At 38.0% G+C, this 13,050-nt stretch overlaps 1 protein-coding gene across 6 annotated transcripts in view; it reads right to left on the bottom strand.

The window, feature by feature from the left end:
• Nucleotides 1-13,050, bottom strand: part of NEMP2 (nuclear envelope integral membrane protein 2) — an 86,368-nt gene that overhangs the window by 59,162 nt on the left and 14,156 nt on the right. For 3 of the 6 annotated variants that reach the window (XM_039469876.2, XM_074399354.1, XM_074399355.1), the window contains 7 exons: nt 11,098-11,329; nt 10,888-10,960; nt 9,653-9,746; nt 8,378-8,492; nt 6,586-6,811; nt 3,155-3,331; nt 230-2,419 (listed from right to left, as the gene is read on the bottom strand). In XM_039469876.2, coding sequence (XP_039325810.2) covers nt 2,296-2,419; nt 3,155-3,331; nt 6,586-6,811; nt 8,378-8,492; nt 9,653-9,746; nt 10,888-10,960; nt 11,098-11,329 — 1,041 coding nt within the window. In that variant the 3' untranslated portion in view covers nt 230-2,295. Of the gene's footprint in view, nt 1-229; nt 2,420-3,154; nt 3,332-6,585; nt 6,812-8,377; nt 8,493-9,652; nt 9,747-10,887; nt 10,961-11,097; nt 11,330-13,050 lie in introns of those variants that run through there. The other 3 variants (XM_074399353.1, XM_039469877.2, XM_039469878.2) reach the window with 1 other exon arrangement.

Here is a 13,050-nt window from a genome sequence, read left to right as displayed (position 1 = left end):
CTGTGAAGGGCAGAGCCATTTTATTGAGTGGTCATTTAAACTGTTCAAAGGCCTTTAAAAAGGAAGGAGGAGAGAAGAGGTGAGGGACATAGAGAAGGGAAGGGAGGAGAGAAAGGAGGGAAAGATTTCTTACAGGTTACCTGTACATTGCTTGATGGGGATTAGAATTGTGATCAGTACTATACTATACCCGAAATCAAATGAAAACAACATAAATACACTAAACATATCAAAGTAATGCTTTTAATTGTTTAACTTCTCATGGTAGTCACAAAGCAGAAACTGACAAACCTATGATTTCCTCTAAAAATAAACATGGAAAACAATATCCTGAAGGACTGCTGTTGTTCTCCCTTTGGCTGTTCTCACTGTGATGGTTACAGCTGGCTAGCTGCCCGTGAGGAGCTGCTTCCTTCCCTCAGCAGTACCTCTTCCCCTGGCCCAGCGGCTGTCCTGGCTGGGATGTACCCAGCAGCCCCAGCAGATTGTTCATGTGTTACTTACTCACGTGCTTGTGTTGTTATCATACAAGCTTCCTCTTAGGAGACGAACTTGGTGAGCACAGGCTTTGATACATCTGCTACATTTACATCACCAATAAATATAATTATTTAAAAAATCATTTTAAACCATAGGAAAAATGTTCAAACTTCTGTTTACTCATAAAATAGTTACCATAAATCTGAATGGGAAATATATCCTTTGGTTTTTTAAAATCAAAGTCTATTTAAAGGCACAGATTATCATTAGTGAATATTACAAAAAATAAAAGTTCCTAGTATGAAAAGATGTCTGGCAAAAACAGACCTGAAAATACTGACCTATTACTTCAAAGAGGAACTATCATTTTAAAATCAATCTAGAAAATTCCAGATGGGTAGCCATGTTCTTTTTTCATGACAGAAAAACTCTACCAAATTTCGCTCAGGAAAGCAGCAGTGCCAAAATTCTGTGCATCCTTCCCCCATAACCCTTGTCCTAATAAAAAGATTATTTTTATGACCCCATCACAGCAAAAAAGCCTAATTTGGATTCTCAGAATCAATTTAGCAACATCTTAACCTTGAGAATGTCTTGCCATGTTCAAATCTTTTCTTAGATCTATGTTTTGGCCTTCTTTTCTCAGGGTCAAAGCTCACAGTTAGCCCCTCATTCCACTCTAGATTTTAATATCATAAATCAAGAAAAAAATTGTTTTGTAAGAAATTGTTATAAACCCATAAAGCTAAACAATTTTTTTAAATTCAAATTCAATTCAAAATGTCACAAGAGGTTAAATGCCTTCAATTTCAAAATACAAAAAAAAAGTAATCATAGTATCTAATCCTTTTATATGTATATAAAAATCTTATGTATTATAAAAAACTTTAAAATATCTTAAGAAACGTTTCCCTTTATCACAATTAAATAGCAAGTTGGATTATTGAAAAATAAAAAGTCAAGTCACCAACATTGTGAGGCCTGTGGCTTTAGGGAGATGGCTCCTAAGCTTGTACCTGAAGATCTTGTCTACCTGAGTCACAGGATACACCAGGGCTGGATTTCTACCAGTGTTGTCTCTCAATGTGGTCTTGCACATGTTATTTAACCTCTCCAAAGCTCAATTCCACCACCATTAGCATTTTCCAAACAAGTGTGTTCCAAAGAATATTAATCTCATGAAAGAGTTCTGTGGTCAAATTAAACAAGAAACTGCATAATTTCTCCCCTCTGGGAGATTCACAGTGCACGTGAGCATGAATAATGCCTCTGAGAGGTCCTGAGGAACATTAGTTTAACTTTGTATCACTCTTAGTTGACCTCAGAATACCTTTACTGACTAACACTTAGTAGTATCCTCTGAGCTGTATTCTGGAAAACAACTGGTCCAGCGTGTCTCAGGTCTCTTTTTGGACTTATGCTGATGAAATATAGGAAGACTATTTCAGAGTTCTCTGGCACAGGTTCAGGGGATTAAGAGTGGCGTGAGTGCCCTGGTCTCAACAAAGCACCTGTTCGTGCTTACTAGCCTTTTGAAGAACATCATTCCCCTGTTCCTAACGAAAGTCTTCATTCAAGGAAAGTGGTAATGGCTGTCACAGAATCTTGATACCCACCTACAGTACAATAAGTAGCAGAAGTCACCAAGAATGCTAAGTTATCTTCAAAATGGGTTAGCTTTCCTTCCCACAATGACTTTTCTCTATAGCAAATGTTTTTGCCACTGTTCACTATAACAGTTCTGCCTAACTTTAACAGACCTCTGCCCTTTACCCATATCCTTGTCCAGAATGAAGTCAACTTGAAGGTTCAGTGTCAGGAAGTACTTGGGTTAAAGAGCTGCTCTTCCAAAAAGGCACCCCCAAGGCCATACTGCTCTTCATGCAGACTGATTTCTTCAGGTGACAAGTGGCTTCCTCCAAGAACAAAGTCTGCAAATCTAATAAGTTTTTTGTTTTAAATGAAGTTAATGTTATCTCAGGAAGGTTTATTTGAAAGATAACATGTTTGCTTGCTATTTATCCCCTTTAATTAAATTTGACTTTGCATCAGTAGTGGGTGACATTTACACAGTGGGTATAAAAATGGGAATGGCTTATGTGATCCCTCTTAAGACAGTTATTCATGGAAAGGGCAGAGAGACAGGCAGATGTAAAAGCACCAAGTGAGCCAAATGTACCCACTCCTGTTTTCTAATTCCTTCTTGTCTCTATTTTTTATTAGTTTCAATTTCTTATTATTCATTATTTTGTGTCAAATACTTTCCCCCTTCCATCTTTAATTTGAGGGCACTGTTACCTGGATAGAGTTACAAAGAAGAGAAAGCAATAAGGAAAAATGCTGGGACAGATGTCTTTCTTAGTGAACTTTAAAAATGACTTTCCACACCAATAGAAATAGAAGCAGTCACACATCTTATTCCACCTTCCCTTCCCATAGGGAAGTTATCTTTATGGCCTTCCCTATAAAGCATCAAATAAATATTTACTCTGACATCAGCAGTTCTACTGTGCAAAGTCACAGTACTGAGAAAAGGACCTCTGACAACTTGATCATCATCGCTTATCCAGGGAAATAGTCTATTTCTACACTGCAGTGCCTGTACCAAACCATCATATTATTTCCAAAATCAGTCTGAACTAAACTATGGTCGGAGCAGCAGAGCACGACTTACTTTCCAGGAGTGTGGAGTCTAGAGATGACCAGCCACCAGGGGAAGTCGGGTTTTCGGCAGGTCCGGCGCAGCTCCTCCAGAGCACTATTTGTTTCAGCATCAGCTTGCTCCCTGTACTCATCTTCCGTAAGATACTTCACCACCAGCTCTTCTGTTGGAAACCACTGCTTCATTCTCCTAAAATACATGGCATGTGGTTGTGGGATTACCGTCTATTTCAATCCTTAAGATTTACAAAAATATGTATCTTAGCTCGTAACTGTAATAATACTTCTTAACTTCCTCTATATCATATCTATACTTTTTTATTGCTGTTATCATGACTGAGGTATAGAGAAAATGTATTTTTGGGCCTGATAGTACATTTCCCCATTTTCTGGACTACCATAAATAATGTCCTAAGGCATCTGAGAATCAATTTCTAATACAGATGTTAATTGTATTTTTCTTCCTCATTGATTTCTAATCACACAGGCAATTAAAAGCCTGTTTTTTTGTGGGTTTTGTTTTGTTTTGTTTTGTTTTGTTTTTTTATGCTTAACCTGTTGATTTTCTTGGGTGCTAACAAAAGCAAGCCTTTGAAATGTCCTTTTATGCAGACCCTCTAGAACACTGACCATTTACTCTCCAGACCACCAAAAACCTGGAAGGATTTGTGGGGTATCACTTCCACCTAGTGGTGGTGATTCTGACTAATCCTAGAGAGAAAGAGCAAATATGGTACAAAATTTATAGTAATTCTTCCTCTATTACATGCCATGTGGATCATGATTAGAACTTTCTTTTTCCAATCAGGAAAACCCTAAATCTCATAGTAGGAACCTAAAAATTTAGGAATCTAAGAATCTCCTAAAATAGTAACAATACTAAGGTTTTAAAAACATTTATTTATGAATGAGTTTTTAAAAATATTTTGGGGTGGCTTTAAATTTAACCAGAGATTCCCAAATATATATGAGCATTAGAATTATTAGAATATCATATTTATTTAACATATATTTAAATTTATATATAGTTTTTTCTTGAGGTTTGGGACCAAAGAAATCTATTATATTTTAAAGATCTTATAGTTGATGAACTAGATTAAGGAACCAGTGACATAATTTCCTTCTCCTTTTCTGAATACCAATGAATGGTTTTCCTGCAGGAAAAACCCTGGATGCTGAGCCAGAAGACCTGGACACAGTCCTGCCTTTGAGGTTTATTCACTATATGAACTTGGGGAATTCTTTAATAGTTGAGAGCCTCACTTAGCTCATATGAAAAAAATAAAAGCGGAAGCAATAATATCTATGTCATCTACTTCATAGGTCACTGTACAGGTCAAATGAGACATTTTGTGTAGGGTGCTTAGCACAGTAAGTGGCCTACAGTTAAGTGTTCAATAAGGATAATCAAAAGAGTAGTTACAATATATTATTAAAATATAAGTAAACAGCTCTTTGCAACTAGAAAGTACTGTACAACAGGAATTGATGAATTCCTGTTTCATTCCCTGGTTCTTTATATAGTTATTCACTAGCAAAATTTTAAGTTGAGGAAGTTACAGTACATTTTGATTACTGTAGAACACAGTAAGTGCACAAAAGAAAACTGTGCAGAATGCACTTTGCTCTTGGCAGGGAGTTGGATGGTTAAAGGGAAGGAAGAAGGAACTCTATCCTGGGTTCCTCAGGCCACAAGCCTGGCAAAGGGCCAGGGACCTGAAAGATGTTGGAGGGCGGGGCAGCCTCACTGACAAGACCTCTGGTGTTCCTAGTCACTGTCTGCTTCGGGCAGATGGGGCAAAGAGAGACCCAGTCAGTGTCAACCCTCCAACCCTGCCCTGCTGCCTTTCATCCCTGCCAATATCTTCTGTGTGGGCTCCCTGTTCTGTCACTGGTGCAATTTTAACCCAGTGATACTGCAACACACAGTTATCAGTTCCATAAACTACCAGTCACCATAGTGTCCTTCCTCACAGCCCATTTTACCTCTTGAACATTTATTCACTCCCTCTTCCAGCCTTGGGTCTCTTGGTCCTCACCTAGGTCCTTATCATCTCTTGCCTGGACCACTGTGATGTCTGATAACTGTTCTCGTGCCATAGGGACCTCCCCTTTATATCCACTTGCTGTGCCAGAAGACAGATGGGCCACATCCCACCAGCCAATGAGTATTTATGGTCTCTGGTGTGATTTCAATGTATTTTTAATTATTTTTATTTTTAAGTGCCAACATTTAAAAATCCTAAGATTTCACATTCTAATCCTAATTCCCATTTCCAGTTTTTCTAGAAAACCAGTAGATCTGGCAACGCAGGACCCATATTCCTACAGAAGAGAAATCAGCCCAAGCTGAGTGGTGACAGCCCCATTTTCAATGAGGTTGCTTTGCAGAATTTCCCACAGTCCTCCTGGTCACCGCTGCCTTACCCCTGCTCAGCATCACTCACTGTAGTTTCTGTCTAGGTCGTAAGCAACTAGTTTGATAACTGCTGTACAGGCAGCAGTCAGAGAGGACTAATTAAAATGTCTCATGTAAACCCCACTGTGTACAGGATTGGACTAGATTGCTTAGCAATGGCCTGCCATGCATCTGGCCCATGCCTACCTTGCTTGCTGCACTAACAGTACTGCCTGCCTCCTGATGGTACCAAATGGGCTTTCTCTCCATCAGGAAAGCCCTCCACATTTATTCATCTGGTTATTTTTATTCATTCTTTAAGATTCAGCCTAGTAATATCTCCTCCAGGAAAGCTCTCCTGGCTTTCTCTATATACCCTTGGTCCCTGGGTAAGTTTCCATGTTAATACTTAGATAGACATGTATGCCTATGTCTAGCAAGTATACCTCAAGGGTAAGAACTATCTCCATCTGTCCATCTGTACACCTGACATGAAAACAGCTGCTCAGACTCGATGACTGAGGAGAGGCATAACAAAGCTGTGACGACAGAGGTTACTTCACTTTTCTTTTTATACTTCAAAGGGCGTAAGGCTTAACTTAAAACCTAAGAGAAAAGAAAGTCCTAAATACAAATAATACCTTTAAATCATTTATGATTCATTTCTGTTTCCTAACTCATAGCTCTTATGCACAGCTGATACCACTAAAGCAGTCTTTGGCTCTAATTAAAGAAAATGTTGAATAAAAGAAGAAATTTTAGGTAACCCAGAGCCCGAGTACTTCTGCCATGGACTCTAGTGAATTCTTAGTGAACTCTAATTACCTGGTAATTGGTGATACACCTCTGAACAACTAATGAAGACTAGGCATAGAGATGGGATCACGTTTGGGGCCGTCTTCCCCTCTACACCCAATCTTGCTCAGAAAGAAATCTCCAGATTAAATGTAATTATGAGATTAAATATGATGTGTGCAAAAACTCCCCCAAATAATAAAACTAGAGCTCAAAATGTCAAATTTACTGGGGAAAAAAATGATACATACCACCTCATATAACTGAATGCTCTCAGTGGGTAGTGCAGACTCCAGGAGGCCATGAGAAGGATTATGGCTGCATAGGCAAACTGAGGCATGGCCACGCCCGCATAGACCAGAAGCAGAGAGAGGAGCCGCAGTGTCCACATCAGAAGACTTCTGCTCCTGTCGTCTGAAAGGGGCCCATGCTTGTAACAGACAGCAAAGCTGAAAAATCCAACTATCAAGACATAGCCTGGAAAAGTGGAAGAGGTAAACTAATATAAATTTAAATTTGAGACATTATGTGAAAAACCTGGCAGAGCCTTGACTTAAAGGTAAAAACTATTAGAGTACCTTAATTTTTATTTTCTTTTCCCAATGACATAAGGTTGAAAAATGCACATAGGGCGTTATTCCTTCCATATGAGATACTACGCTGACTTTTGCAATAATTTGGGATGTACACTCATTATGATAATATATGTTTGTCTATATTTTAGTCCAGTGCCCTGACTAGACAAATGTTATCATGATTGCTTTGGTCAGGAAGAAGTCGCAGTTGTATGTCACCATTGGCTACAAATCCTATTTTTTATTTTTACTTTCTAGTCATAAAAGGAAAAGGTAATTTTACAGTGGAGGCAGTCACCCTCTGAATCTAATGTTTAGTCTCATCATGATGGTGAGACTATAAGCTATTCTGTGTCTCTGGGTATCATCCAAGGTGAAGTGCCCATCACCTCATAGGTATTCTGCCTTGACTGCTTAATTTGTATCTAACCAAGCCTTGAGATCTAATTTTCAGTTTACCGAAAATACGCAGAAGAGAAGAACATGTTAAATTCTACCATAAAAAGGTCATCAGATAAATCTAGAAGGTGGACATTCTATAGGACAAGCTTGGTCTCTTTAGCATATCACTATGATGAAAAAGGAATTGTTATGGATTAAAAGCAATTTACAGGACAAAACAGATGCTAAATGTGGTTCCGGACCATATCCTGGTTTATATAAGCCGTCAAGAATGGGAAATGGCCTAGGTAATAGATTATTTTATGTAATTATTTTTTAGATAATAATTAACTGATCATATGGGAAAGGCTCTTGTTTTATAGAGATGAATAGCGAAGTATTTAAGGGAGTGTACCACGATATCTGTAATTTAAAAGTAGCACAAAAAGAAGAAGGAGCTAAAAAGACACAATTTTCAAGTAAAACAAAAAACCTAATTGCTTTTGAGGGAAGTGAACTTATGTGAGAAATTTGGTGCTAAAGGTTAGGAGAAAATTGATTCTCTCATTGTTCATTACTTTCTTATTAAAATAAACAACAAAAACATTTATTTTATAACATAAGACAAGGAAAATAAATGGTTTCTTAGCCTCTCTGTTTCTGAAAAGTCAAGTTTTCATTATTCATTTGTATTTAGGATTTCTCACCTTTCCTACTGAATACTTAAGAGAAAGAAATAAGCAGCTGCTTTTCAGAGAAACACTTATATTACAAGTTAGATGTCATCAGAGATTAACCACAATTCAGAAGCGTGAATTCAAGAGACACATTTTTTTTTTCCTCTTTTGATCATTACTATAGAAAACTAAGAAATATGTCATACGGAAATCATCTAAAATGAGATCTAAATGAACTGAAACCACCAACAACGGGAATAAGATAAACAAAATATTATTTTTAGTAGCACCTTTCCTCAGTTCAAAATGAAAATTTAGACACTGGAGAGAAACGTCTATCAAAAGAAGGGCTCTAGTTGTACATCTCAGTTTTACCAATCACAGAGCGTACTGCTTTTCTATTTACCTACCTAATATATATGTTCTGTTTTCGTACCACAGCCACTTCAGATCTTCCATCAACTGGTAGACAACATAAACTGAAGCAAACCAACAACCAACCATTAGAGCCCAAAAGGTGCTATACTGTGTGTGGAAGAAAATAAATGACATATTTTTTGGTTTATTCACTCTCATAAAAATAAAAGCAAACAAATAAACCTTTTGTATTAGAAACTCCTAAATCAAACTGAATTGAAGTCAATGCAAGAAACTCCCTAGGGCCTTAAGATATGGTCCACAAAACAGCAGTTGCGGCATCACATGGAGCTTGCTGGAATGGCAGAGTTATAGGCCCAACCGCAAACTGCTGAATCAGAACCCGAATTTGAACAAGATCTCCACGTGGTTTGCATGTACACTGAAGTTGTAGAAGCACTGTTACAAAGAATAAATGTATCTCAAAATAATGCTGCTGTTACAAACTTTAATCAGTGTAACTGCAACGCCACCATCATGAATTATGTATTTATCTTCAACTAAGTTCAGTGTGTTATTTTACTGAAGGTGTGGCCAGGCACAGTGGCTCATGCCTATAATCGCAGCACTTAGGGAGGCCAAGGCAGGTGGATCACTTGAGCTCAGGAGTTCAAGACCAGCCTGGGCAATACAGTGAAACCCTCTCTCTACAAAAAATATAAAACTTAGCTGGGCATGGTGGTGTGTGTCTGTAGTCCCAGCTACTGGGCAGTCTGAGGAGGAAGGATCACTTGAACCCAGGAGGCTGAAGTTGCAGTGAGCTGAGATCATGCCACTAAATTCCAGGCTGGGCAACAGAGTTGTTTGCTGTCTCAAACAAACAAACAAACAAACAAACAAACAGGTGTGTGTGGAACTAATAATAATTAAAAAAAAAAATCCCCAGATGTAGTAGTGCTGTTATTCAAGGCCCCAATGGTTCAGCATCATGAGATTCCCAGCTCAATAAATAGACATTTTCACTCAATATAGAAATAGCTTTCTATCACTTAAGAAAAACAGATTACCTAGAAAGTAAAAGGGTCTCAAAAAAAGTATCACCAAAACTTAATATTTACCTAAGCCTACATATAGTAATACAATACTATACTACATATAGCAATACAATCAGGAACTCCAGAAAAAGATACATTTTAAAACCAGTTTACATAATGAAGAAACATAGTTTAAATTATAAACTATCATAATGTCGATTAATTTTGATGAATTTTTCATGTGTGTAAGATCATGATTTCCATTTTTTATTCATTTGCACATAGTATGCATACCTTTGGAATGAATCTTTTCATCAACAGCAAGACAAAGACTAATGTCATTAGAACACCTAGCACAGTTCCCGAGGAATAATAGAAAGTAGGGCTTCTGTCAAGATAAACAGATAAAAGCCATTTACATACCAAACAGCACTTTCAGTATGAAAAACATGTTTAACCTGGCAACGTCAGTCATAAATAATGCTAAGAACAAGAAACTCAGATGGCAGCTCTCATTACATTACTTTCTCATTACTCTTAAAAAACAAAATGGATATTTGAAATTTATGGTAATATGGTAAGTTGCTTGCCACTAACTCAAAACAGAATGTCTGAGTTATTTTCCATATTCAGGTTATGATCAGACAATGATTACTGAACACCTATCATGCAGCAGGCAGTTTTCCAGGTTTTAGAAAGGAGAAAATTAAGGCACTAAGAAGTTAAAAAATCTTCCCTAAGTCATTATCTGCTCACTGGAGGACTAGGGATTACGGCTCAGCTCCTCGGAGTGCAGGCTTTATTCTTCATGCTGTGTATGCATCATGTGGTTTATAAAGTTCACAGATGACATTAAACACACTTGATAATACTATAAGGAAAAGCTTCAAAATCAGCAATGTTAAGAATAGCTGACCAGTGTGGGTTACTAACCTAGAACCCACAAGCTAAGAAGTAAAATACTGAAAAAATATTTCTTTCTCATGAGAGAATTCTAAGAAACAAAACATCAGAATAATGGTTTGCAGATGAGAACATGTCAGTAATAAATAAGAAAAAGATAATATGTTTCTCTAAGAGTTAGATATTTGCTATATTCAGCTTTCCGTATCAGGGCCACAAATCTAGGAGGCAGCTCTAACGTAATAGAGCAAGGTGTGTGGACCAGAAAACCAGAGAACAAATCTCCAGCCCTGATAAGACCCAGTAGTGTGATGAGGGATGTTGCTTTTCTCATTTGTAAAATGAGAACAATAATACAGGGCTTGCATAGTTATTATCAGGATCTAATAAAATATGTTAATACATAAAATATGTGAAAGCACTTTGTAACACAAACATATCATGTTACACAAATAACTGTGACTGTTTTCAAAGTCTTTTCCAACACCATCTTCAGACCTACTGTCTGCAAAACCTAAAGCAAGACCACAAACGCACAGTAGTGTGAAAATATTTAGCATGTGGTCAAAAACTTACCTAAACCCCCTTTCATTCACAACGTTAAAAATATAAAAAGGAATACTTACTGACTCAGGGTCTTTGCATAAAAGAAAAGAAAAACTCCTGCCACAAACACAAAGAAGAGTTTGAAATCCACAACTAGAGTGAAAAAGACACACAAACACATAACAAACATTTATCAATGTAATGTTGGTAAAAGATAAAAGTCAATTAATTGAAAAGTTACTCCAGAAAAACTAAATTCAGAAAGTCAAGTATAATAAAATCAGACTTACTGTTTCGATTCACATGTATCATATACTTAAATATCTTCTTCTCAGGCTCTACAGAGAAGCACACAGTCGCCCCGTATGGATTGATGATTATGGTTATTTTGTTAGACTCCTTTGGTGTCCAAAGGTTATGAATCACACACTTGATAAAAGATAGTATGGTTTCTGGATATTGGCAATTATATTTTTCTGTGATATATACAATTCTGAAAAGGCCTGGACTGGTAATTTTCACCTATAAAACAAGAACAAACAGATCCATAAACAGAATAACTTGTCTTTTTGTTATGTTGGAGACAGGGTCTCTCTCTGTTGCCCAGAATGAAGTGGCAGGATCCCTGTTCACTGCAACCTGCACCTCCAGGGCTCAGAAGACCCTCCTACCTCAGCCTCCAAAGTAGCTAGGACCACAGGCACATGCCACCCGCCCAGCTAATTTTTATGTTTTTGGAGAGATGGGGTTTTGCCATGTTGCCCAGGCTGGTCTCGAACTCTTGGGCTCATGCTATTTGCCTGCTTTGGCCTCCAAAGTGCTGGAGTTACAGATGTGAGCCACTGCATCTGGCCAAAACTTCTCATAGGTTTCTTAAAAACATGAGCAGAGGAGTAAAGAGAACCCAAGGTTAGCTGAGTAAAGAATGCTCAATTCACAGGGTGGTGTTCTATGTCCTGATCCCAGAGGTGGACTCAACAGATCTGTATTTAGTCCAAATACACACTGAACCACAGACATTGTTGAAAGTGAATGCTTCTCCCCGTATGCTGTGGTTAATTTAAATCCCTTTCCTAGCAAGTTACTGTGGCCAAGAGACATTAAAAAGAATGAGAAGAAAATATAGACATACTCATTTCATTGTTTTACTTCATTGTGCTTTGCAGAGACTGCATTTCTTACAAATGGAAGGTATACGGCAACCCTGTGTTGAGCAAGTCTACTGGGAACATTTTTTCAACAGCATGTGCTTACTTCATGTCTTTGTGCCAGCATTTTTTTAGCAATAAAGTATTTCTTAAATTAAGGTATGTAGGTTTTTTTTTTTTAATATAATGCTACTGCACCCTTAATAGACTAACAGTATATTGTAAATGTAACTTTTATAGGTACTGGGAAACCAAAAAATTTGTGTGACTTGCTTTATGGGGATATTTGTTTTATTGCAGTGTTCTGGAACCAAACCCATAATCACATTATCTCTGAAGTATGCTTGTAATAGTTGGTAAACTATGTGAGTAGGCATAGTTTGAAAATAGGGTTTAGATTGACACCATTTTCTACTGTGATTAGGGAAAAGCACTTCATTTCTCTGGATCAGGTGAGCATTTGTAATTCAGGCTTCTCTCCCCATGCCCGTTGAGGGACCAGATCCCAACCTCGGGTCCTATTCACATCATTCAACAAAGCACTACCTACAAGCCAATGTTGACAACCCAGCGGTCATTAAATGACAATTTTGCTGCTGCCTTTGTCTGTCCTTCTCTTAATTCCTCTTCTTTGTCTAAGAGTAGGGCAAACCTGAAAAGGGAAGTAAGAGCACTAGCTCTGAATCCCAGGCTATCAGATAATATCACCCACCTATCTATCTACAACTCCCAGATTTCTCTTTGAGTTTGGCTTCTGGCTCCTGGCTCAAGTTGCTTTCTCTTCAATACTACTTCCTGCCATTCTTCTTGGGGATTTCAGTATATATAATGTACACACCAATCCTTCCAGTATCCTGGCCTCTCAGTTCCTGGGACTCCTTTCCTTCTATGCTGTTGTCCTCCCTACCTCAGCTAATCACTTCCATGGCTATCCCCCTGACCTTGTCAGTACCAGACTGCAGCCCCTCCATACGTTGTGTTTCATGCATCTCACTGTGTGACCACCATCTCCTGTCTTTCCAGTGTACCAATCTAGTGCCCCAACACCCCCAAGCAGCTGAACATCCTTCTCCTGCTCCTTACCCCTTCATATCC

Source organism: Saimiri boliviensis, chromosome 5 (genome assembly GCF_048565385.1).
Source record: "Saimiri boliviensis isolate mSaiBol1 chromosome 5, mSaiBol1.pri, whole genome shotgun sequence".
In the NCBI taxonomy this organism is placed as follows: domain Eukaryota; kingdom Metazoa; phylum Chordata; class Mammalia; order Primates; family Cebidae; genus Saimiri; species Saimiri boliviensis.
Note: the sequence above shows the minus strand (reverse complement) of the source record. Positions and strands in the feature narration are given on the sequence as shown.